This window comes from Pan troglodytes, chromosome 2 (genome assembly GCF_028858775.2).
Source record: "Pan troglodytes isolate AG18354 chromosome 2, NHGRI_mPanTro3-v2.0_pri, whole genome shotgun sequence".
Classification (NCBI taxonomy): Eukaryota; Metazoa; Chordata; class Mammalia; order Primates; family Hominidae; genus Pan; species Pan troglodytes.
Genome location: NC_086015.1, coordinates 76,828,841 through 76,853,013, shown reverse-complemented (window position 1 = coordinate 76,853,013; position 24,173 = coordinate 76,828,841). Strand labels below are relative to the sequence as shown.

The following is a 24,173-nucleotide window of genomic DNA, read 5'->3' as shown; positions in this document are numbered from 1 at the left end:
TAAGGAGGAGGTGAAAGGGAATGGGAAAAGGGAAGACAGCCAAAGAAAGATGTGGGTTTGGGGAAAATCTAGCCTTGGCCGGATCCCATTAAAAAAAACAAAACAAAACTCTGGAGCATAAGCCATGCCACAGAGTCACCTTCCCTTTTGAGGTGGTCTTCTGAACCCCATATCACTCTTCATGATTGCAGGCCTGGGCAAGGGGGTAGCGGTCGTGGTGGTGGTAATTCAATCCTGGAGGTTTCTTCTATCAATCTAGAGCAGCTGTTTTCAGCCCTGGGCAATTTTGTCCCCTCAAGGGCATGTGGCAAAGTCTGGAGAAGTTTTGTGATTGTCACACCAGGAAAACTCGTGCTTGTATTGAGAGATTAGACGATAAGGATGCTGCTAAACATCCTACAGTGCATAGGACAGCCTTCTGCAACAAAGAATGATCCTGTACAAAATACTGGGGTGAAGAAACCCTGAGCTAAGGCAATTCTTTGGCGGGATCAGTGGCAAGCCATTACATTCACTGCTAGTGACAGATGAGCTTCCTGGCTCCATAAAGGGAATCTGGGCAGGGCATCAGAATAGTACCTTTTGCAGATGCTTTTTCAAAATATGATGTTAAACAATGAAGGAGGCTTGAAATGCTGTTCAGTTAGCATTCTTTTGTGATCCTGCATTTCATTTAATGGGATAAGACTGGCATCTTGATATATATATCACTAAGCCCTTAGGTACATTGCTCAGAAATCTTGTCAAAAAACACTCTTATGTCAGCTGTAGCCATTTTGGATTTTCTTTGGAGCTTTATTGAACTTGTGCAAAATTGGAATTGGGCTGAATCCTCCCTGAAATACTCATTACTATGCTACATTAGTGCTAACACTGTGCTCCTTAGCAAGTTTAACTCTAACAACTGTAATGTGAATGGGCTAAAGGATTGGGGAAAAGAACAAAAATAGCTGCACTTAAATCCAGAGGGGTTTGAAAACCACTGGAGGTCACCAGTGTCAGACTCATGGTCTTCTTAGTCTACATCCTGTTGGGACCATCCCTTAAACCTCTTTTACAGTCCTGTATTTATCTGTCAGTTACCCATGAATTTATCTGTGTCCTCTTAGAAGCAGTTTATAGCTTGGAATTGCAAAACTCAGGGTATCAATGGCAGGAAATATTTGCAAATTATGCCTCCAACAAAAGACTAATATCCAGAATTTACAAGGAACTCAAACAACTCAACAAGGGGGAAAAAACCCAGTAAAAAGTGGGCAAAGGACACGAACAGACATTTCTCCAAAGAAGACATACAAGTAGCCAATAAACATGAAAAAATGCTCAACATCACTAATTAGAGAAATGTAAATTAAAACAACAATGAGACATTATCTTAACACCAGTCAGAATGGCCATTATTAGAAAGTCAAACAACAACAGATGTTGGCATGGATGTGGAGAGAAGAGAATGCTTATGCACTGTTGGTGGGGTTGGAAATTAGTACAACCTCTACAGAAAACAGTATGGAGATTTCTCAAATAAATAAAAAGAGAAATATAATTTGAACTTGCAATCCCACTACTGGGTATCTACCCAAAGGAAAATAAATCATTGTATTACAAAAAGACACTTGGCTGAGTCCGGTGGCTCATGCCTGTAATCCTAGTACTTTGGGAGGCTGAGGTGGGCGGACTGCCTGAGCTCAGGAGTTCGAGACCAGCCTGGGCAACATGGTGAAATCCTATCTCTACTAAAATACAAAAAAAATTAGCCAGGTGCGCACCTGTAGTCCCAGCTACCCGGGAGGCTGAGGCAGAAGAATCACTTGAACCCGGGAGGCAGAGGTTTCAGTGAGCCAAGATCGCACCATTGCACTACAGCCTGGGCAACAGAGCAAGATTCCATCTCATAAAAAAAAAAAAGAAACCTGTACTCATATGTGTATTGCTGCACTATTCATGATAGCAGTCATGAAATCAACCTAAGTGTCCATCAGTGGTTGACTGGATAAAGAAAATGTGGTGGCTGGGTGCAGTGGCTCACGCCTATAATCCCAGCACTTTGGGAGGCCAACGTGGGTGGATCACTTGAGGTCAGGAGTTCAAGACCAGCCTGGCCAGCATGATGAAACCCGTCTCTACTAAAAATACAAAAAATTAGCTGGGTGTGGTGGCACACGCCTGTAGTCCCAGCCACTCGGGAGGCTGAGGCAGGAGAATTGCTTGAATCCGGGAGGCAAAGGTTGCGGTGAGCTGAGACTGCGCCACTGCACTCCAGCCTGGGCGACAGAGTGAGACTCTGTCTCAAATAAATAAATAAAATAAAAAATGTGGTATAATTACACCATGAAATACTATGCAGCCATAAACAAGAATGAAATCAAGTCCTTTGCAGCAATATGGATGGAGCTGGAGGCCATTATCTCAAGTGAAATAACTCAGAAATAGAAAATCAAATACTATAAGTTCTCATTTATAAGTAGGAGCCTAAACAATGGGTACACATGAACATGAAGATGGAAATAGTAGACACTGGGGACTCCAAAGGGGGGAGAGTGAGAGGGGTAAGGGCTGAAAAATTACCTAATGGGTACTGTGTTCACTATTTGGGTGATGGCTAACTAGAAGGACAACCCCACCATTATGCAATATATCCATGTAACAGAATTACACATGAACCCCCAAACCTAAAATAAAATAAATTTAAATAAAAAACTCATGAGTGCCATTGTATTACCACTGTTATACAAAAGGATTTTTTTCAAACTTCAAAATGTGTTATCCAGTTTGTATTCTAACTTTTGTATTTTTTTAATTATTTATTTTTTTTTTTTAATTATACTTTAAGTTTTAGGGTACATGTGCACATTGTGCAGGTTACATATGTGTACATGTGCACATTGTGCAGGTTACATATGTATACATGTGCCATGCTGGTGCGCTGCACCCACTAACTCGTCATCTAGCATTAGGTATTTTTACTCTAGTTTCGTGATCCTAGTATTAGTTTTTTTTTTCCTTTCTTAAAATGAATCATCACTGTGTTCAATTCTGTTTTTAAGAGTTATAACACTAGGCCAGGAGTGGTGGCTCACTCTTATAATTCCAGTGCTTTGGGAGGCTGAAGTGGGAAGATTGCTTGAGGCCAGGAGTTTGAGACCAGCCTTCACAACATAGCAAGACCCCGTCTCTACTAAAAAAAAAAAAAAGTTATCTGCGTGTGGTGAAACATACCTGTAGTCCTAGCTACTTGGGAGGCTGAGGTGGGAGGATTGCTTGGGCCTAGGAGGTTGAGGCTGCAGTGAGCTATGATCCTGCCACTGCACTCCAACCTGGGAAACAGCACAAGACCCTGTCTCTGAAAAATAAAAAAACAAAAAAACAAAGAGTACAATTGTGGATAAACTTATTCTTGACAAAAATGTAGTCAAATGGAAATATTGTAATGCCACATATGCATTTTATATATTATATATATATATATATAGAGAGAGAGAGAGAGAGAGAGAGAGAGAGAGAAAGAGATGGAGTCTTGCTCTGTCACCCAGGCTGGAGTGCAATGATGCAATCTCAGCTCACTGCAACCTCCACCTCCCAGGTTCAAAGGATTCTTTTGCCTCACAGCCTTCCGAGTAGCTGGGATTACAGGTGGTGCCACCACAACCGGCTAATTTTTTTGTAGTTTTAGTAGAAACAAAGTTTTCCCATGTTGGCCACAGCGGTCTCAAATTCTTGACCTCAAGTGATCCACCCGCCTAGGCCTCCCAAAGTGCTGGGATTACAGGCATGGGCGACCGTGCCCAGCCTGTAATCCTATATTAAGTGAAGAAAGCAAATATAGATTATGACATTCTTTTGTTGAAAATACTTCCCATACTTTTATGAATAGGAGTCTGAAAAGATGTATGCCAAAATAATAACAGTGGTTAAGATGTAGTTTGCAAATACTGTGTAAGATTCCACCACCTCCCCAAAATGGCTCAGAGAATGAACTAGCGCTATAAACAACTTATTCAGGAAGCTATTTTTCAACATAGGTTAAAGCTCCATTCTTTGAGATAACATTGTTTTAATCACCTATATGCATGCCACCTTCTGGAAACAAGGAGTATTTCACCATTAAAAGACTTCTAACAATAGAACTTGGTAATAAAGCTGACATTGGAATTGTTTATAAAAACCATTTTTAATTTAACATTTAATTTGGAAGCTTACGGATCACAATCAGGGTTGTTAGACCAGAGGAGGGGCCAATTTAATATAATGAAAGATGATGGGTTACACACTTGTCCTACATAAGTTGGTCATGGAAAAAACTTTATCTTATTATTTTATTTCATGTCCTCTATAGGCCAGAAGGAAAAACTATTTTTAAAACAGTGGAAGGCCATTCAAAAGTAAGCTTTCAGAAAATGAAAAGATAAAAAATACTGCAACATTTGAATGCTCAAAAATGACGAAAAATTGCATTCCTGTTTTTCCCCTCTAAACCAGAGCTAATTTAAAACATTAAAATAATGTCTTTATTCTCAAGCAATGTCTGTAGTCAGAAATAGAAACTCAATTTGATCTATGAATCAATATAGCTATGTCTCAAAAATGAACCAAAGTAGGAAAAAAAGCATGTTGCAGAATTACATTCATAGTGTGAGAATGTGCCCATATAAAGTGGGTCTAAACACAAAGCAACAGGGTCCATAGAAATGGATGTAGAAATAGAAAAGGGTCTGAAGTGATAGCTAGAAGGACTGCCTTTGAGGAAGCAGGAGAAAGAACCAAAGTTGCATGGCAGCCAAAAGGAACTTTATGTTCTTAAGTGAGAATGAATCTATAACTTATATTTACCACTAATAGAAATGCAAAAATAAGAGAACTATTGCCTGCAAGAAAACAAAAACCAACAGAAACCCAAAACAACAAAACCTTGTTATATACTTGAAACTATCCATATTTTGTGATTTAGCAGATGCAATATATATTTCTTATAATGACAGCAGCACTGAACCATGTTGTCTTTCTGTGTTGCAGTCCTGTGTGTGTGTGTGTGTTGCCAGACACATAATAAAGTACCCAGGAAATGCACAGCTCTAGTTTGCAAAGTGCTTTCAATTAGAATTTCCTCATGGATAGCATAGCTTGTTTCAGTTGATTCTCTGGCATTAATAATTTAAAAATATTAATGCTTGTGACCTACAGGAATGAGGTCCCATGGCAGATGTAAAGATTATTTCTTTTTTTTTTTTTTTTTTTTGAGATGGAGTTTCACTCTTGTCACCCAGGCTGGAGTGAAATGGCACAATCTCGGCTTACTGCAACTTCCGCCTCCTGGGTTCAAGGGATTCTCCTGCCTCAGCCTCCTGAGTAGCTGGGATTATAGGTGCACACCACCATGCCTGGCTAATTTTTGTATTTTTAGTAGAGACGGAGTTTCACCATCTTGGCCAGGCTAGTCTCGAACTCCTGACCTCAGGTGATTCACCCCCTCGGCCTCCCAAAGTGGTGGGATTACAGGTGTGAGCCACCGCGCCCGGCCAAGATTCTTTGTAAAGAAGCTAATTTGGAATAGTTTAGTCACAGGCCTATCTCAAGGGACCTTTTGAGAGCTTTACTAAATCAAATTTGGCATCAATTCATTGTCAATATTGAGTGCCTATTACCTGTAAGGCTCAGTATGGTCTAAAGCAGGCAGGCTTGGCTTTAGAATGTGAAACAAAGTAGGTGGTAATAACAGAGGGAGTCAACTCTGTAATAGTGTAGAGCCTGGGCCTAGGAATCAGACTCACCTGGGTTTCAATTCCCATTGCACCACTTACTAGCTGTGAGATCCTGTGCAAGCCAAGGGAATATATAATGCCTACTTCATAGAGCGGTCAGGAGGGAGAATGAGATCATTATAAAGGGTTTGCTGCAGTGCTGGCACATAGTAAGTATTCAGTTAATGTTAGCCCCTATTACTATTAATTTTTTTTCTGAGTCCTAATGAAGTTTCAAGAATGTCTCCTTAGAATCATAAAACAGCTGGAGATTGAAAAGACTTTTGAAGTTTTCTGGTTATCTCCACTGTCCTAGGAGAGTACTTTTCATCCCTTTTCCACTGATACTTAAAACCACGGAATAAATACCACAACTGGATTATTCTAATTAGTGGTGGAATAACAGGAAACAACATGTGTGGAAAGGCCAAGGGAATATGTGGGGGAAGAGGGAAACCAGTGGGAGAGGCACTGAGAGAGTGTAAGGGGCACACTCCAAAGGGAGAAAATACAAGGAAGACAAGTAGAAAAAAAGACGGAAAAGATGTCCTCAGACAAGTGTAAGGACAAGAGTGAGAAAAAGGAAAGAAGGGGAATACAGAGGGACCCTAATTTGTGAATGCAGTCACCGACACGGTTTAAGAGTCAAACGTTCTGAGTTCTAATTACTGTAAAATGCATGGTTATAAAACATACTGATTAACCTCTCTGAGCCGTTTTCTTTAGAGTTTGCAGCGTAGATTAGATGAGATTAGCGGGACGGACGCTCTGTTAAAGAGAAAACTCTTCAAATAAGCCGTTAAGAATGAGAGAAAGCTGCAGAAAAAGAGAAGTGGAAAGAGAGAGGGAGGAAAGGGAAAGTGGAAGAGGAATTGTTCACAAGGCAGGTGAGAACTAACGGAAACCACTGTAACGGTGCTGCTGTGGCTACTGCGGTGACTACTTCAGCACATCAAGCGTTGACAACTTGCCAAGTTCGTTATTAGAGTTCTACATGCACAATTTCATGCTACCCTCACAGCATTTCTATGGGGCTAGGTTCTCGTATTATCCGCGTTTTACAGAAGATATAGAGAGGTTTTGTAACTTTCCCAAGGTCTTACAGCTGGGAAGTTGTGGCCAGGAAGGGATTCAAACGCACGTCTGTTTACCTGTCAAGCCAGTGCTGTTAAAATCATCTCTAAGAACCTCGAAAAAGGCTCGGTTGCTAGTCATCCCGCCGGTTCAACGCCGGCGCCCAGGCACCACTCGCCACGCCCTTTCTCCGCCCGGGGGTTTTGAAAGTTCCGCCTCTTCTCGAACGGCGTCCCGTCTCCATGGAGATTGGCGTGGGGCGAGACTTCCTGCCTTACGCGCGAGCACTTCCGCCTCGAGCCGGAAGCTCCGTCCCTCACACCGAGAGTTCCTGCGCGTGGGGAGTTGGAGAGTTTGCGTGGCGGGAACGCGGCGGCAGTGAGAGCGAGCGGCGCCGGCCTTTGCGTCCGGTGCGGCGATGCTGACCCCGGCGTTCGACCTCAGCCAGGATCCGGACTTCCTGACTATCGCCATCCGCGTGCCCTACGCCCGGGTCTCCGAGTTCGACGTCTACTTCGAGGGGTCTGACTTCAAGTTCTACGCCAAGCCATACTTTCTCAGGCGAGTTCGGGGTGCCTGGCCGCAGGAAAGGCGCATTCGTTAGATAGCTGCTTTAGAGGGAGAATGCAAGGTCGAGAGAGCAGTGCTCGATTGCGCGAATGCCTTTTCCCGACGTTTCCGCCGCTTCTCTTGGTGCCAGGGAACTGCCCTCTTCCAGGGGTGCGTTTTAGATGCTGCGGAAGCCCTTTTCCTTCTTGAGCTTTCTTAAATCCCATATCAAAGGATTGCGGAATCACTTGAAAAAGTGACGTTTGGACCGTGTCACTTTCCCTTTTCTACCCTGTCGCCCTAGTTCTCGTCCCGTTCTGACTTGTTCTGTTCTTTCCTTTCACTCCGCGTTTGCTCTCCCAGTCTCTCCCTCCCTGGGAACGGCGCGCGCTGACATCTCCGTGACTTCCCAACCCGTCGGTCCTTTTAACTTTGCCCAGGCCGCCTTCTGTTGATCTATCTCTTGTCTGTCCGCTCCCTACTTACCGAAATTCTTACCTTTTTTGGACCTCTTGACACCAAATTAGCCTAGTTCTCCTGCTTCCCTGCTGTCTGCTGCTTTTGTGTTTGGTTTTGTCCCTGAAGTGTGGTTGTTTCCCCCAAGTCTCCGTGAGGGTCTGTCAGCACTTGATCTGTTTAAATTATTCTCCTTGCAGAATCGTAACCTTGGTAGCAGCTAACACTGATAACTCGTAGTGTGGTGGCCAAGCAGTTCCGTTAAGTGCTTTATGATGGTGTATCTCATTTAACTTTGACAGTGATCCTTAGGGATAAGCACTGCTATTAACCCCATTCCACAGAACCCGCTGCTACATATTCATCCTAAGGTATTGCCAATCTCTTGTCCTTCTCTTTATCCATCCTCCTAATCTTTCTCAAGTGTAGCTGCAGCCTACTTTTCCCACCCAAGTACTTTTGTGGTACAAACCTTCTCCACCAGTCAAGGTGGTTTTTTCACTGTTGCTGAACCAGTTTTGCTCAGATTTCCCTTAGACCATATAACGTCCGTATTTGAATTATTGCACTTTCCAGTTTTTTAATTCACTTATTTCTTTATTTATTGAGTTTCAGTGTTGGTATTATTGTGCTGAACAAGACAAAGTCCTGCCCTCATGTACTTTTCACTGGGGAGAGGAAAACAATAAACAGTGTACTTAATTGTGGTGAGTGCTATGAGGAGAAAGAAGTGCACTGATAGAGAATGAAAAGGGGCCCATGTTTTATAAAGTGGTCAGGAAAAGCCTTTCTGGGGAGGCGAAATTTAAGCCAAGATGTGAAGAATAGGAAGAAGATTATGGTGGTAGCAAATATTTATTGAATTTTTACTCCAGGTTAGTGCTTTATACGGATTATCTCATTTGTTATTAGGACAGTGTTACAACGAGGTTTTATTATTTACCCGTTGCCGTGGATGGATTATTTGTGGGCACCCCCCTAACTCTTGTCCCCAAATTCATATGTTAAAGGTCTAATTCCGGTGTCACTTCTGCTTTATTGTATTCATCAAAACAGTCCCAGAGCCTGCTGAATTTTAAGGAGAGGGGACATAGACCTTCATGGTTGGGAAGAGTGCTGTGAGATGGGCATTCTTTGATAATACAGTTTGCCCCCAGATGTGGTGGCTCACTCCTGTAATCCCAGCACTTTGGGAGGCCGAGGTGGGCAGATCACTTGAGGTCAGGAGTTTGAGACCGGCCTGACCAACATGGTTAAACCCCATCTGTACTAAAAATACAAAAAAATTATCTGGGCTTGGTGGCACGCGCTTGTAGTCCTAGCTACTTGGGAAGCTTGAGGTGAGAGAATCGCTTGAACCTGGGAGGCGAAGGTTGCAGTGAGCCAAGATTGCGCTATCGCACTCCAGCCTGAGTAACAGAGCGAGACTGTCTAAAAAAAAAAAAAAAAAAAAAAGAATATACAGTTTGCTGTACCAAGGTTGAATAAAACCTCGTCCCTCTCCTTGAAGAATGGAGACTGTAGCTGCGGAGGCACCATGTAAGCAAATATGATTTCCCATGCAGTAAGAATTTAACTCTAGGCTTATAGAGTTTAGGGGAAGGGAGCTGGTAATAATAGCTCACATTTTCTGAATGCTCACCTATTGTGCCGGCCACTAAGCTCTTTGCATTATCATTTCATGCTCATAGTAACGCTTGGATAGTTACTGTTATTTCCCCCCTTTACAGAAGAGGAATTTATGATTCTTGAAGAATAATTAACTTGTACAAAGAAGGTTGTTACACATCTGGTAAATGGCAGATCTAGGAGTTAATTCAGATTCTGACACTAAAGTTAGCGTTTGTAACCATTATAACAAACTCATCCATAAACTGACCCCTTATTCTGGCTTAGAGGGATTTTCATTCTGAAAATGTATTGAAGCTTGACGAAACCTTGGGATTAAAGGTCCTGGGCCTTTTGGGACTGTCAGCTGTTTTTGTTTTTAATCATATTTAGTAGGAAACAAGGGGGAGGGCCATGGGAAGAAAGGAAGCTCAAATTTCAAGTTTGGAATGATATGGAGTGGGCCTGATATGCCCTTCTGATAAGTTTAAATTATCTAGGCAACATGAGGCAGCCATAGACACTTTTTAAAATAGAAAAGTGACAATTAGATTCCTGTTTTAGAAAAATTATTTTGGGGCCTCAGTGGAAGACTGATTGAACTAGGGTAAAACTGGAAGTAGGAAAATCACTTCATTTCTTTTTTCTTTTGAACTAGGGTAAAACTGGAAGTAGGGAAATCACTTCATTTCTTTTTTCTTTTTTTTTTTTGGACACAGAATCTCACTCTGTTGCCCAGGCTGGAGTGCAGTGGCAAATGATCTCGGCTCACTGCAACCTCCCCCTCCTGGGTTCAAGTGATTCTTCTGCCTCAGCCTCCTGACTGGCTGGGGTTACAGGCGTGCACCACTTTGCCTGGCTAATTTTGTAATTTTAGTAGATACAGGGTTTCTCCATTTTGGCCATGCTGGTCTTGAACTCCTGACCTAAGGTGATCGACCCACCTCGACCTCCCAAAGTGCTAGGATTACAGGCGTAAGCCACGGCGCCCAGCCAATCACTTCATTTCTTTTAGTACAAAAGGGGTAAATCCCTACATAATAATGATGAGATTTGACACTTTTGCTTTCTGCTTTTTTTTAAAAGTAGTAATTTGCCTGATAAAATCAATTGGTTTTGTGTTTCTTTATTGTTTCCCATTGAGTATCCCTTATCTGTACAGATTGAGTGTCCCTTATGTGAAATTTCAGATTTTCTAGAGTTTTGGAATATTTGTGCATACATAATGAGATATCTTGAGGATGGAACTCAAGTTTAAACACAAAATTTGTTTGTTTTATATACACCTTATACATATAGCCAGAAGATAGTTTTATGTAATTTTTTAATACTTTTGTGTATGCAGCCAAGTTTTGACTGCTTTTTGACTGTGACTCATCACATGAGGTCAAGTGTGGAGTTTTCCACTTTGTGGTGTCATGTTGGTGCTCAAAAAGTTTCAGATTTTGGAGCATTTCAGATTTTCAGATTAGGGATACTCAACTTGTGTTATAACAATAGTGATAAGTACTATTTATTATGGCTTTTTTTTTCAGTATCTATTTTGTTGGTGACTAGGGGTATTCAAATAGAAAGATGATCATCTCTAATTTCTACTTTCTTAGTTGGGGAAAGAATCTAACTTAGTTTATTAAAATATGAAAGAAATACTGAGGAACTTCTTAAAAAAATGATAGATATATTTTGATGGTTAAATGTTTGCAAGTATTGATGGCCACTTACGTTACTTTATAATTTAAGGACTTCATGAGACCTGTGTTAAATCTGCAGATTAACCCTTCCTGGAAGAATTGTAGAAAATGGAAGCGAGCAAGGGTCCTATGATGCAGATAAAGGTATTGTCTTTGGAATTTTTGTTAGTTTATTTCTTGGGATTTTTCACATTATTTACATAATAATCTTACAAGATACCATGGGGACCTTTTGATGTCTTTCAAATACAATCTGTCCCTATCACTCTTTCTTATTTCTTAGTGTCCAGTGCCTGTTATTGATGTTCCCCATCAATACTTTTAAAGTATTTCACAGTGTTCTTCAAAGTAAAGTTAACTACTCTGGTTCTATTTCCTAGAGTACTTCCCCTACATTTAGTAGACATTTAAAAGTAAAAATTAGAACATGTGAAATGATTGATCATAAAAAATGTAGATGACTTATGAGCTTATGAATGGAATCTTTCTGGTATAATTTTCAAACTTGAATTTTAATAACAGGTAGGTGAGAGAGAAACTATTCATGGGTGGCATTTAAAGGCTAATTGAATTTTCTCCTCATGATTGATAAGCCCTTCATTTCAGCTAGCCATGAACCCATTTATTTTTCCTTTATAGAAGCCACTGGCTTCCTTTGTCATCGGATTTAGAACGCCTTGTGTAGTCTTGTGTACTTTATTCAATGAATATTGACCTCAGTGAACTAGGGTAAGGGTAGGGTATGGGGGGGGTGGGTTAAATGACAGAGATCTAACCCATAATGCAGTGTAATTAATGTGTAATGAAGTATAGTGAAACTGCCTTCCTAGGTAGTAAACCAGCTTTTAGTTATAGATAAGTTGCATATTGAAACAAAATTATTAAATTTTTAAAGTACATAGGAGTTAAGGAAGATTGTGTATGTGGAGATATTTGGGCTGAGTTGTATTTGGTATGTTGGAATTCAGTTCAGTACACTGAAAGAGGCAAAATGTTTTAAAATGTAAAAGTGCTAAATAATGTAGTAAGTTCCCAGGGAAGCCTAAATAAGATAGATAAACTCAGTCAAGGAAAGAAAAGAAGTACATAGACTTTAGGGATTTGAGTCTGCCATAGACTTTAGGGATAGATCTCCTGACATGCCAGAAAACCTTATTAAGCCATAATTGTTGTATCTAAGATTCTGTGTATTTTTAAAACTGTTGCCATTCTCCATTGGATTAGGTATTCTGATTTTTTCCTCCTTTCCCAGAAGTCTAATTAGTAACTCCTGGTTAATTCTAAGCTATTACCTTCTTAGGCCATTGATTTTTATAAGTTTTAACTTGGATTTTTAATATTATCAGTAGGTAAAGGTCATACTGTATAAGACTAAAGTATTCTGTAGCTTTCACAGATTAATAATTTTTTTTTTTTTTTTTGAGACAGAATCTCGCTCTGTTGCCCAGGCTGGAGTGCAGTGGCACGATCTCGGCTCACAGCAACTTCTTCCTCCTGGGTTCAAGCGATTATCCTGCCTCAGCCTCCCAAGTAGCTGGGACTACAGGTGCACATGCCACCACTCCCAGCTAATTTTTGTATTTTTTAGTAGAGATGGGGTTTCACCATGTTGGCCAGGATGGTGTTGATCTCTTGACCTCATGATCCGCCTGCCTTGGCCTCCCGAAGTGCTGGGATTACAGGCGTGAGCCACCTTACCCAGCCAGATTAATAATTTTTTATAGAAATGACAGCTTCTGAAAAACCCTTGTTAAGAACCTTTTTCTATCTTGACTTGTATTCACCAAATCTATGAGGGCATAGTTTTAGAGCCTGTAAAATAGAATTATGTTTTACCAAGACATGTATTTCTCAGATATATTTGTGAGGTCTTTGACTATTTTATTTATTTATTTTTTTCTTTTAATTAAAAAGATTTTATTATTATTTTCTGTAGAGATGGGGTCTTGGTATGTTGCCCAGGCTGGTCTTGAACTCCTGGGCTAAAATGATCCTCCTGCCTCAGACTGCCAGAGTATTGGGATTACTGGTGTAAGCTATTGTGCCCAGCTTTTTAAACATTTTAATCTAAGCATAAAACAAATTTATCTTTAAGGAATTTTTACCATTCGCCTGCCCAAAGAAACCCCTGGCCAGCATTTTGAGGGGCTGAACATGTTAACTGCTCTTCTGGCACCAAGAAAATCCAGGACAGCAAAACCACTTGTGGAAGAAATAGGTATGTTTATTGCAGTTGGGAGGAAATTAAGATAAATAGAAATATTTGGAATGCTGTGTATTTGTACGGGAAATGGGATATAGTGAATAGGAAATTGAAGAAAATACTTCAGGTATAAGGTGGTCATGTGAAACCATATGAGAAAATAGCTTCTTTGGTGATATAATTAAGACATTAAAAATCCTATTGAACCAGATCACTCACATTTTTGGACCAATTGAAACAGCGTTTTGTGGTTGGCAAAATATTAGCATCTTGAGCTAAGATCAGAAGTATACAGTTAAGTGAGTTACGTAAAACAGGGATCCCCAACCCTCAGGTTGCAGACCAGTACTGATCCATGGCCTATTAGGAACCTGGCTGCACAACAGGAGGTGAGCGGAGGGCCAGAAGTATTACTGCCTGAGCTCTGGCTCCTGTCTGATCAGATTAGATTCTCATAGGAGCATGAACTTACTGTGAACTGTGCCTGCGAAGGGTCTAGGTTGTGTGCTCCCTTTAAGAATCTAAAGCCTGATGATCTGAGGTAGAACAGTTTCATCCCCCAAAACTATCTCTTTACCTCTTTGATCTGTGGAAAAGTTGTCTTCCACAAATCCGGTCTCTGGTGCCAAAAAGTTTGGGAACCACTGATGTAAAGTGAACACCATCTCTGTCAAGAAATGGAGCATTTCCAACACCCGAAGAATACCATCCTGTATTCTTCCATTACTTTGCCCTGTCTCCAGGGTAACCACTATCCTCTGTTTTGCCTGTTTTTGCGTTGCATATGTAGATCATACAGTATGTGTTCTTTTTGTCTGGCTGCTTTCACTTAACATTATTTTGTGAGATTTATTCATATTCTAGCTGAGATTCGTTTGCTTTCATTGCTCTGTAATATTCCATTGTATGAACATACCACATTTTTGGTTCTTTTTTTTTTTTTTTTTGCTGTCACGAATAGCGGAGCTATGAATATTCTTTTAGTACATTTGGTAGATGTCTTTTGGTACATCTTTGTGGGCATTTTTTCCTATACTTTTTCTTCCCCTAGTTGTACTTAAATCCAATACTTAAAAAAAATGAAAATTTAACACATTCAGGTGCTTCTGAGATTCCTGAGGAAGTAGTTGATGATGAAGAGTTTGATTGGGAAATTGAGCAGACACCTTATGAAGAGGTATCAGAAAGTGCTTTGAATCCGCAGTGCCACTATGGATTTGGAAACTTACGATCAGGAGTGTTGCAGCGGTTACAGGTATGTTGTCTTTCTGAAAGATCTTGATCTATAGGGTTTTTCCATTTGGATATTTTAATTTCAGTTATGCTTACACTTGGTAGTTTTAAAAAATAATATTACAGGAGGTGATTGTATTTAAAGCACTTAACACAGCTAAAGTACATAGACGTGCATTCCCTTGCATTTCATTGGCTGTTCTGCCTAACTGTACTGCTCTTACAGACACCCCGTGGCTTTCTTTTTTCTCCCCTTTATTCAGTATTCTAGATATGAAGTTTCCCAAGTACAAAACAGAACTCCTCTCTCATACTTCCTGCAAAGCTTTATGTTTTATACTTCTGAAAAGTGAAATCATGTACTTACGGCATGATGTCTCTTCTTTTCTGTATATAAATGAAATAGAATGTTCCTGGTGAGAATGAGATTGTGTGTTTTGATCAAATTGTCTAATTCTTGGTGTATAGTAGGCACCATTTTCTATTCTTTTTTTTTTTTTTTTTTTTTTTTTGAGACTGAGTCTTACCCTGTCGCCAAGGCTGGAGTGCAGTGCAGTGGCACGATCTTGGCTGATGACAGCCTCTGCCTCTAGGGTTCAAGCAATTCTTCTGCCTCAGCCTCCTGAGTAGCTGGGATTACAGGTGCCTACCACCACGCCTGGCTAGTTTTTTGTATTTTTCGTGGAGATGGGGTTTTACCATGTTGGCCAGGATGGTCTCAAACTGAAGTGATTTGCCTGCCTTGGCCTCCCAAAGTTCTGGGATTATAGGCATGAGCCACTGTGACCAGCCTATTGTTTATTTATTCTTTTTGTTTTTTTTTGTTTTTTTTTAAGACAGAGTCTCACTTTGCTGGAGTGCAGTGGCACGATCTTGGCTCACTGCAACCTCTGCCTCCCGGGTCCAAGCGATTCTCCTGCCTCAGCCTCCCAAGTAGCTGGGATTACAGGCGCCCATCACCACGCCTGGCTAATTTTTCTATTTTTAGTAGAGATGGAGTTTTGCCATGTTGGCCAAATTAGCCGGATGTGGTGGTGCGTGTAATCCCAGCAGTTTGGGAGGCCGAGGCGGGTGGATCACGAGGTCAGGAGCTCATGACCATCTTGGCTAACACGGTGAAACCCCATCTCTACTAAAAATATAGAAAATTAGCCAGGCATGGTGGCACCCGCCTGTAGTCCCAGCTACTCGGGAGGCTGAGGCAGGAGAATCCCTTGAACCCGGGAAGCAGAGGTTGCAGTGAGCTGAGATCTCGCCACTGCACTCCAGCCTGGGCAACAGTGTGAGACTCTGTCTCAAAGAACAAACACAACAAAACAAAACCTGTTTAGAATGTGGTTTATTATCTTAAGACATATTTGAATTTACCAAGGAGAGGGAAAAGACCTAGGTTCTGGCCCCGCTCCTAGCTCTGTTTAGATTTGGGATACCAGGCCAGTTATTTGACCACAAGTAAGTTTTGTCTCCTCTTTGGAAAGTGGGGATAAATTTGCCCACCTACTTTATAAGGCTGTCTTGAAAATTTAAAAAGATAATGCCTGTGAAAACTCTTTGGAAAGTGTAGAATGCTGTAAAGACTCCTGCCTTTGAAAAATATAAAATGCTTTCAAAATTCCTTAAAGGGAACAAAATTGAGATTTACTTAGGAGCAAATAATGCTGGTGAAATAGCCTTCCTTCTAAAAACTTAGGTGTTTTTCTGCTGAGTTGTGGTCTGCCCATATTCTCTGCTTGATCACAATCGCTGGTGATCTCAGAGGCAATTAGAATAGAGTCAGTTTTGTCTGTAGCAGGAACTACAGTGAATGGCCCTCAATTGTTGGCCAAGAGATAGTTTGTGGTCAGGCTGTTTTGGGCTTGCCAATCTAACGCTATACATGAATGATAATAAATGTCACACAGGCTAAGTATGGATTTTACATTTACATTAGAAGTGCTTCTTGAGGCCAGGGATTTGTTACTTAATTGTTGCTTCTGTTTACGGAAAATCCTTTTGAAAGATTTCTGACAGGTTGCTGAGATGTTGTAGGAATGCCATAATGTGAGCCTAGAATGAGTCCCTTTTAGGTCAGAAATTCTTGTATCTTGAAAATGTTCACTTGATAATTTAGGTTTTGTTTTTTTTTTTTTTTAAGCTGCTATACTTTCTATCTTTTTGGATGTCTTAACTAATGTATCAAATACATAGATATCTATTACTTAGGTTAAAAACATTAAACATTAACCAATATAGTTGACTCCTGTCTAATCCCTTTTTGTTTACATCCCTCTGTTTCCCATCAGAAATAAACCACTGTGGCTGGGTGCGGTGGCTCACACCTGTAATTCCAGCACTTTGGGAGGCTGAGGCAGGCGGGTCAGGAGTTTGAGACCAGTCTAGCCAACATGGCAAAACCCTGTCTCTACTTAAAAATACAAAAATTAGCTGAGCGTGGTGGCGCATGCCTGTAATCCCAGCCATTTTGGAGGCTGGCAGGAGAATCGCTTGAACCCAGGAGGCAGAGGTTGCAGGGAGCCGAGATTGCGCCACTGCACTCCATCCAGTCGGGGTGACAGAGTGAGACTACATCTCAAAAAAATAAAAAAGGAAATGAACCACTGAATTTAATGTTTATTATTCTAAGCTTTTAAAATGGCTTAATCATCTAAAATCATTAAACTCTTCTTCAAATTTTAATTGCAAGAGCATTGCTTTTCTAAACAATTTGAATGAATATTCCCTAATGTAGGGGAAAAACAACTGAGCATTTGGGAAAACTCTAAGGGTTTTATAACGTAAATAGTATACTACTTGTAGTACAGGTTTATAACCCCATATGTGCAATACTGGGATCACACAAAGTTCTGAAAACTAAAAGTTAAAATATTTAATTTGGTGGCAAAACTTAACCTGAACTGATACAGATTTTTAAATCCCACTTAGTGTACATATTCAAAAATTTCCTGTAGAAGTAGTGTTTGGATATGGGTGCTGCCCCAGACATCTTAGAGGTTATTACATAAAGTATGGTGTGCGCACCATGTTACCTTTCTAAACTCTGAAAGAGTGAATCCTGAAGCTCACCTTGCTCCAGGGGATTTGGATAGCACTGTGCTGAGCACTATGTGTGCAGCAACCAGACTTTTAGAAATCAAGTGTAAGCCCAAGATCCCAAAAATTCAAATGTATCCTCTTGAAGATATTAAGGTAGATAGGTTTTATGAAATATTGCCGCAGAAATCTTGCATAATTGGTTAATTACTTGTAGAGTTCTTCTTCATTCACAGCTGCTGTTTATGGCAGCCGTAACAAGTGGTTCAAAACTGAGTGATCATGTAAGGTTAATAATATGACCCTAATTCTATGAGTAAAGCAGCTAGAAGAAACTGAAATGATGATCACAAATAAGAGATTTTAGAACATCTTTTCTAATTTAAAATGATTTTGAAAACTTCACCATTTTCTCAAATAGTATTTTCTCACAAGTTTATTTTTTCTAGTTCTGCCTATAGATGAAGAGATGTCCATACAGCTTCATTGACTACTCATATGAGTATTTTTACAGCTTTTTCCTCCCCCTGTAGACGAAAAATGGCTTTTTTGTTTCTAATAATAAAAGCAATACAGATTTATTATAAAAATATAATACAAAGAAGAAAGTAAAAAAATTATTCATAATTTCAACACTCAGGGATCTTTTCTTCATTGAATAATTTAGCCCTTTACAGAAGTCTTTCATATTTTTTTGCCTCCAACTTTTTAGACAGGATTTGTTTGTAAACATCTATATTTTATACTGATAATAAGAAAATAAAATATTTTTGCTGAAACAAATTCTCTTTGAACATTCCTCCCTCCACTCCCCATACCCAGAGATATATTCTTCCTATCCCCAGTCTTTTTTTCCTTTCTGAAATTGCTGCCAGCCACCAGGGTGCCTTTGGAAAACTGCCCTAGCTGCTCAAAGTCAGGACTTCACAACAAGCTTCTGGCAGTGGTGGCTGCCAGCAGCAACAATCCTAGAGTCTCTGGGCGCCAACCCAGCAAGCTCCTGGGACTGCTGCTGCCAGTGCTGCAGGACGCCAGGCTTGCTGGCCCTGTCCTTCTTTTGGCTACACGGGGACCTGAGGCCATTGTTTCCAGGATACCCACTAGCCAGATGTGTTCATTGTTCTTTATTTTCTTTCTGGATTGTCTCTGCCTAACCTGTGCCTAAACTTCCATAAACTTAATTTAAATCCTACCTGACCTTTTCTTGGCAATGTCTATCTTTAAATAGCTCTAATAACTAGTGGCCATAGCAATTGTTTAAAAGAAAAAGGAACCTTTTTTTCCTACTGCAGTTGAACACTTCTCATCCTCTTTCTTCCCTTTGGTTGATTAATGCCTTCTACTTCTAAACCCCAAGCTACCTTTGCTTTTAGTTTGTTTCTGTTTCTTTTTAGAGTCCAGTTTGAACAGGGCTGCTGCATGTGACTGTGCATAGAGCAAGCCTGGGTGGGGCTTGCACTGCTCTGAACACTCAGGTTCTGCTGTGTACATGTTGCATGATTATAGTGGAGGCCCTGAATCTGGAGGCCAGGGGGAAGAGGAAAGAGGAAAAAGAGCTGCTTGCTTTTTTTTTTTTTGAGATGGAGTCTTGCTTTGTTGCCCAGGCTGGAGTGCAGTGGCGTGATCTCAGCTCACTGCAAGCTCCGCCTCCCAGGTTCACCCCATTCTCCTGCCTCAGCCTCCCGAGTAGCTGGGACTACAGGTGCCCGCCACCACACCCGGCTAATTTTTTGTATTTTTAGTAGAGATGGGGTTTCACCGTGTTAGCCAGGATGGTCTCTATCTCCTGACCTGGTGATCCGCCTGCCTTGGCCTCCCAAAGTGCTGGGATTACAGGCGTGAGCCATCATGCCTGTCCAAGAGCTGCTTTCTTATTGGTCAGTTCTCCTTCCCATGAGAGTAGAGACCTGGTCTGTGTGCTGTGTGTTTATTACTGGATTTCCACTTTGGCACCCAGAACAGTTTCTACTCCATAGCAGGCCCTCTAGCACTATTTGCAGAATAGATGATTTAATATTGGACACCGGGCACAGTGATGGGGATACAGTGAAGAAGATGATAGATGAGATCTCTACCCTCAGAGAACATTCTAGTGAGGAGATGGACAGTAATTATGTAAACACATAACAAGTAAACAGGATAATGACAGATAGTTACAGGTAAAGGGAAAGGATGGGGTGAGGTGAAAGACTGGGGGTACTACTTTGGCTAGGATGCCCAGAGAAGACTCCTTTGAGAAAGTGACATTTGCACTGAGTTCTCAATGATGAGAAGGGTACTGTAAGCGTAAAGGCTCAGGATTGGAATTGATTGACGTTATCTAGAAATGGAAAGAATAGTGAGTGGCTTGAGCGTATTTGAGCCAGAAGAGGACGGTGAACATGGGGTTGAAGAACAACAAGATGGGCTAGATTGTGCAGAGCTGTGCTCACAGTCTGGGGCTACTCTCAGCGCAGTTAGAGTTTTTAAATTTCTGGGGTTATGTCGGTCCATTTACCCTCTGAAATGTAGAGTTGTCTACAGAGACTCACAGATTATACCCCATTTATGACTTTATTTCTGGTCAAGGGGAAATAATGAAGCAGAACATGTAAGTCTGTGTTTTAAAATTGCTATTAGCAAGTGAGGAAATGGAAGTGGAGGGGAAGTAGGAAGTTTGCCAGTGAGTAACAGGGAGCAGCAGTGGAAGAGGGAGACAGAGAGAAAGGAGACCGACATTATTGAATGTAGTGAGGCCTCTGCTTGTTCCTTACTTGTATTATCTCATTTAATCCTCACAACAGCCTGTAGTACAGAAAACTGTCCCCTTCCCCAAAAAAATGTCCTTGTGCTTCTCCCCAGAATATGTTACATTATGTTGCAAAAGGTATTTTGCAGATTTGGTTATGTTGAGGATGTTGAGATGGGGAGAGTATCCTGGATACTCTGTCTCAAAAAAAAAAAAAAAAAAAAAAAGAAGCTGATGGAGGAATGGTATTATGATGTGGGGCTGCAAACCAAGGAATGAGGACAGCTTCTAAGATGGAATGGACAAACAATCTCTCCTAGAACCTCTAGAAAGGAGTGTAGCCCTTGATTTTAGCTCAGGGAGACTGATTTTGGTCTTCTGACTTCCAGAACTGTAAGATAATAAATGTGCATTGTGTTAAGCCCAAGTTTGTGCAAATTTTTTATAGCACAGGAAGCAAAGAGGAAACTAATACCTAGTGCTGTGATAGAGATGTTACTGGACTTGACAGTAAGAAAGCTGAGGTTCAGAGAGTCTGCATGATTACACTGGAGCTGAGATGTAGATCCAGAACTTTTTGAGCACCAGCATGACACTCAAAGGAAAATACTACATGATAGTATTTCAGTAGGATATGGTATAATATATTCTAATTCTCCAAAAAGTAAATTGCAAAGGAACTTTTGGAATGTAAATTTTTATAAGTTTGGAGACAGCCAGTAATCTGGTTTTTGCCCAGAATGTTTGTACTTGACAACATTAAGATGTTCTGGATGTTCCAGTGACAACTTCTTCTTTTTTTTTTTGAGATGGAGTCTTGCTCTATTGCCCAAGCTGGAGTGCAGTGGCACGATCTCATCTCACTGCAACCTCCACCTTCTGGGTTCAAAGAATTCTCCTGCCTCAGCCTCCTGAGTAGCTGGGATTACAGGTGCATGCCACCACACCTGGCTAATTTTTGTATTTTTTAGTAGAGACGGGGTTTCGCCATGTTGGCCAGACTGGTCTTGAACTCCTGACCTCAGGTGATCCGCCCGCCTTGGCCTCCCAAAGTGCTGGGATTACAGGCATGAGCCACTGGGCCCGGCCTGTTCCAGTGACTTCTAAAAAGGTCTCTGGACCCTTTTTATTATATTAGTATGTGCTTAGATGAAACATTATTGATACTACTTAAGCTAAATGGATTGTGATAGGGATGAGAGAATTTTAAAATTATTATATGGAAATTTTGATTGTTTGGAGAGGCTCTCTCCTATCTCTAACTGATTCAGCATTGCTCACATTTGTTGCAGTGGTTTTTGCATTACAGCCATCAACTTTTAAACCTGCCTATTAGGCACCAACCTATAAGTCTGTTTATAAATGTCTTAACAGTTTGTTTTCTCAACTCTCTAAGTTATTTCCCTTGATTTCTTTTCAGCTAATATTCTTTAAGCTTCTTCCAGTTTCTGTACTTCTCACTTGTGGTTGGTAGCAGGAGTAGTGAGACAGAAGAAAGAAAAAAAGACACAATTTTAGGAGTATTTCACATTGTATAAGGTTTCTTTGCTTCGCAATTCTGGTGAAACGAATAAAGACCATATGGCATCCTAGGCAGTTTTCCTAATGTCCGTTTATTCTGTAGGATTTGGCTTGGGAAACATGTTCCATATCAGTATGTATGCATCTAGGCAAAGGCAATGACAGGAAAACTGATTCTTAGGATTCGACTTTTACATTTTTCAATGGAAAGTCATATACTGTGCATCAAAATTGCCCATAAAAATTCTATCTATCTATCTATCTATCTATCTATCTATCATCTATCTATCTATCTATCTATCTATCTATCTATCTATCTATCTATCTATCATCTCTGATAGAGTCTGGTTCTGTCGCCCAGGCTGGAGTGCAGTGGCATGATCTTGGCTTACTGCAGCCTCCATCTCCTGGGCTCAAGCCATCCTCCCACCTCAGCCTCCCGAGTAGCTGGGACTACAAGCGTGAGCCACCATGCCTGGCTAATTTTTGTATTTTTTGTGGAGATGGGGTTTCTCCATGTTGCCCAGGGTGGTTCGAACTCCTGGGCTCAAGCAGTCTGCCCGCCTTGGCCTCCCAAAGTGCTGGGGTTACAGGAGTGAGCCACCACACCCAGCTTGTATGTAGTCTTTTACAGGATCTGAAATCTGAAATGGTCCAAAATCCAAAACTTTTTGAGCACAAACATGGCACTCAAAGGAAATACTCTTTGGAGCATTTCGCATGTGGGATTATTGGAATAGGGCTGCTTAACTGGTATAATGCAAGTATTCCAAAATTTAGAAATATTCAAGATCCAAAACACTCTCTTCCCAAGCATTTCGTATAAGGGATATTCAATCTGTAGGGTAATGCTTCTTTAGACCAGCTGAGCTAGACTATAGGAAGAAAGAAGAGACCGTGTAGATGTCTGAAAATCCAGCCACTCTACGTTTAATAACTTTCAAATCTCTAGGTGTAAATGGGGAAATGGATGTTGAGTTAAATGTTCCTGCTTGCTTGTAGGGGTTTATTCCATTCTGTTTTTTATGTTAAACTTTTATAGCCTTAATATCTGTCAGTCAGCTTGTTTGTTGTAAGGATTAAATGAGATAATTTATGAGAAAGATCTCACAGGCCCTACCAAGTAGTAGGTGCTTAAACATTTGTTGGATTTGAATCTAAATGTCACAGGTGGCATCATGGTTTACTGATCAGTTAGGTTCTTCCTGTGCTTTGGCATTTTGTATAAAATTTGAGTTTTAAATGCTAAAAATAGGAGATAGCAATTGTTCTTTCTTTTCTGGGTGTCCTCAGGATGAACTGAGTGATGTTATTGATATTAAGGATCCAGATTTCACCCCTGCAGCTGAACGAAGACAGAAGCGCCTGGCCGCTGAGCTGGCCAAGTTTGATCCTGATCATTATCTGTGAGTAATGAGATTTTTGAGGATTAAATAATTTACTTGACATTTATTTTAAAATTTTTGAGTGTCTTTTAAACTCTGCTAGGGATGTGCATTTCGGATTCCAGAAATTATTGATGACTGAAGACCTTAATGGACATTTGAATTAACCTACAATGGTTGTGCCTCTGTAATCTTTGTAAGATGTTGCCTCTTATATCTCAAGTTGTTCATCTTAGCAACAGAGAACTCTTCTAACATACTTTTTAGTTTTTTTCTCGCCAGGCTTAAAAATATAATACTGAATTCATGAGACTATTACACTTCTTTTAAGTAAACTTTTGGTTGTGATTAATGGTATGCATAAATGAAAATATGTTTCAATTTCTTTAAGAATTTAAATGTACCTGTACCACATTTCTTGGCTGATCCCAGGATCTTCCTAATAACTTTCATCCACTAGCCCTTGTAATCAGTGATATGTTTCCAATGAATAAATAATTATTCTTCGTGGTAGAGAATAAATAGAATCTAATTTGAAGTTTTGCTGTATTTCCCACTGGCATTAATTGTGTTTTTGGCTAAAATGTATCTCCATCAGGCTTAAATTTGCATAAAGAACTTATCTAATTAACAGATAGGTACATGATGACTTGAGAGATTGTGATACCTCCCACTGGCCAGGATAGCAGCATTTCTTCCAAGGATTGTCGCTTGACCTCTCTTGGACATGTGGCTCTACTAGGATGCGTGGAGAATGAGGGTTTTATGTTGATGTAGACCTTAATTATTAATTCTGGGTCAAGATTTTCCAAACTGTTACATATATAGCTCTAATCATCATATCTGCTTATATTGGTATAGTACCTGCAGCTTATAAAGTGCACTCGTGTGATTATTCAGTTTTCACAACAGATGAGGAGAGGAGTTTAAGGGACTTGCTCAAGGTGACACTACTACTAA

The 24,173-nt window shown here is 40.5% G+C and overlaps 1 protein-coding gene and 1 long non-coding RNA gene across 4 annotated transcripts in view; one reads left to right on the top strand and one right to left on the bottom strand.

The window, feature by feature from the left end:
* Positions 1 to 7,040, bottom strand: part of LOC129143509 (uncharacterized) — a 38,472-nt gene extending 31,432 nt beyond the window's left edge. Inside the window, exon 1 of the long non-coding RNA XR_008547014.2 lies at positions 6,887 to 7,040. This is a non-coding gene — a long non-coding RNA (uncharacterized LOC129143509). The remainder of the gene's footprint in view (positions 1 to 6,886) is intronic.
* A 32-nt stretch (positions 7,041 to 7,072) lies between these two features.
* SHQ1 (SHQ1, H/ACA ribonucleoprotein assembly factor) overlaps positions 7,073 to 24,173 on the top strand; it is a 99,575-nt gene continuing 82,474 nt past the window's right edge. The window contains exons 1-6 of one of the 3 annotated variants that reach the window (XM_063806013.1): positions 8,015 to 8,185; positions 8,430 to 8,521; positions 11,193 to 11,257; positions 13,209 to 13,331; positions 14,417 to 14,571; positions 23,122 to 23,234. In XM_063806013.1, the coding sequence (XP_063662083.1) occupies positions 13,268 to 13,331; positions 14,417 to 14,571; positions 23,122 to 23,234 (332 nt within the window). In that variant the 5' untranslated portion in view covers positions 8,015 to 8,185; positions 8,430 to 8,521; positions 11,193 to 11,257; positions 13,209 to 13,267. Of the gene's footprint in view, positions 7,371 to 8,014; positions 8,186 to 8,429; positions 8,522 to 11,192; positions 11,258 to 13,208; positions 13,332 to 14,416; positions 14,572 to 23,121; positions 23,235 to 24,173 lie in introns of those variants that run through there. The other 2 variants (XM_001141951.8, XM_009445863.5) reach the window with 2 other exon arrangements.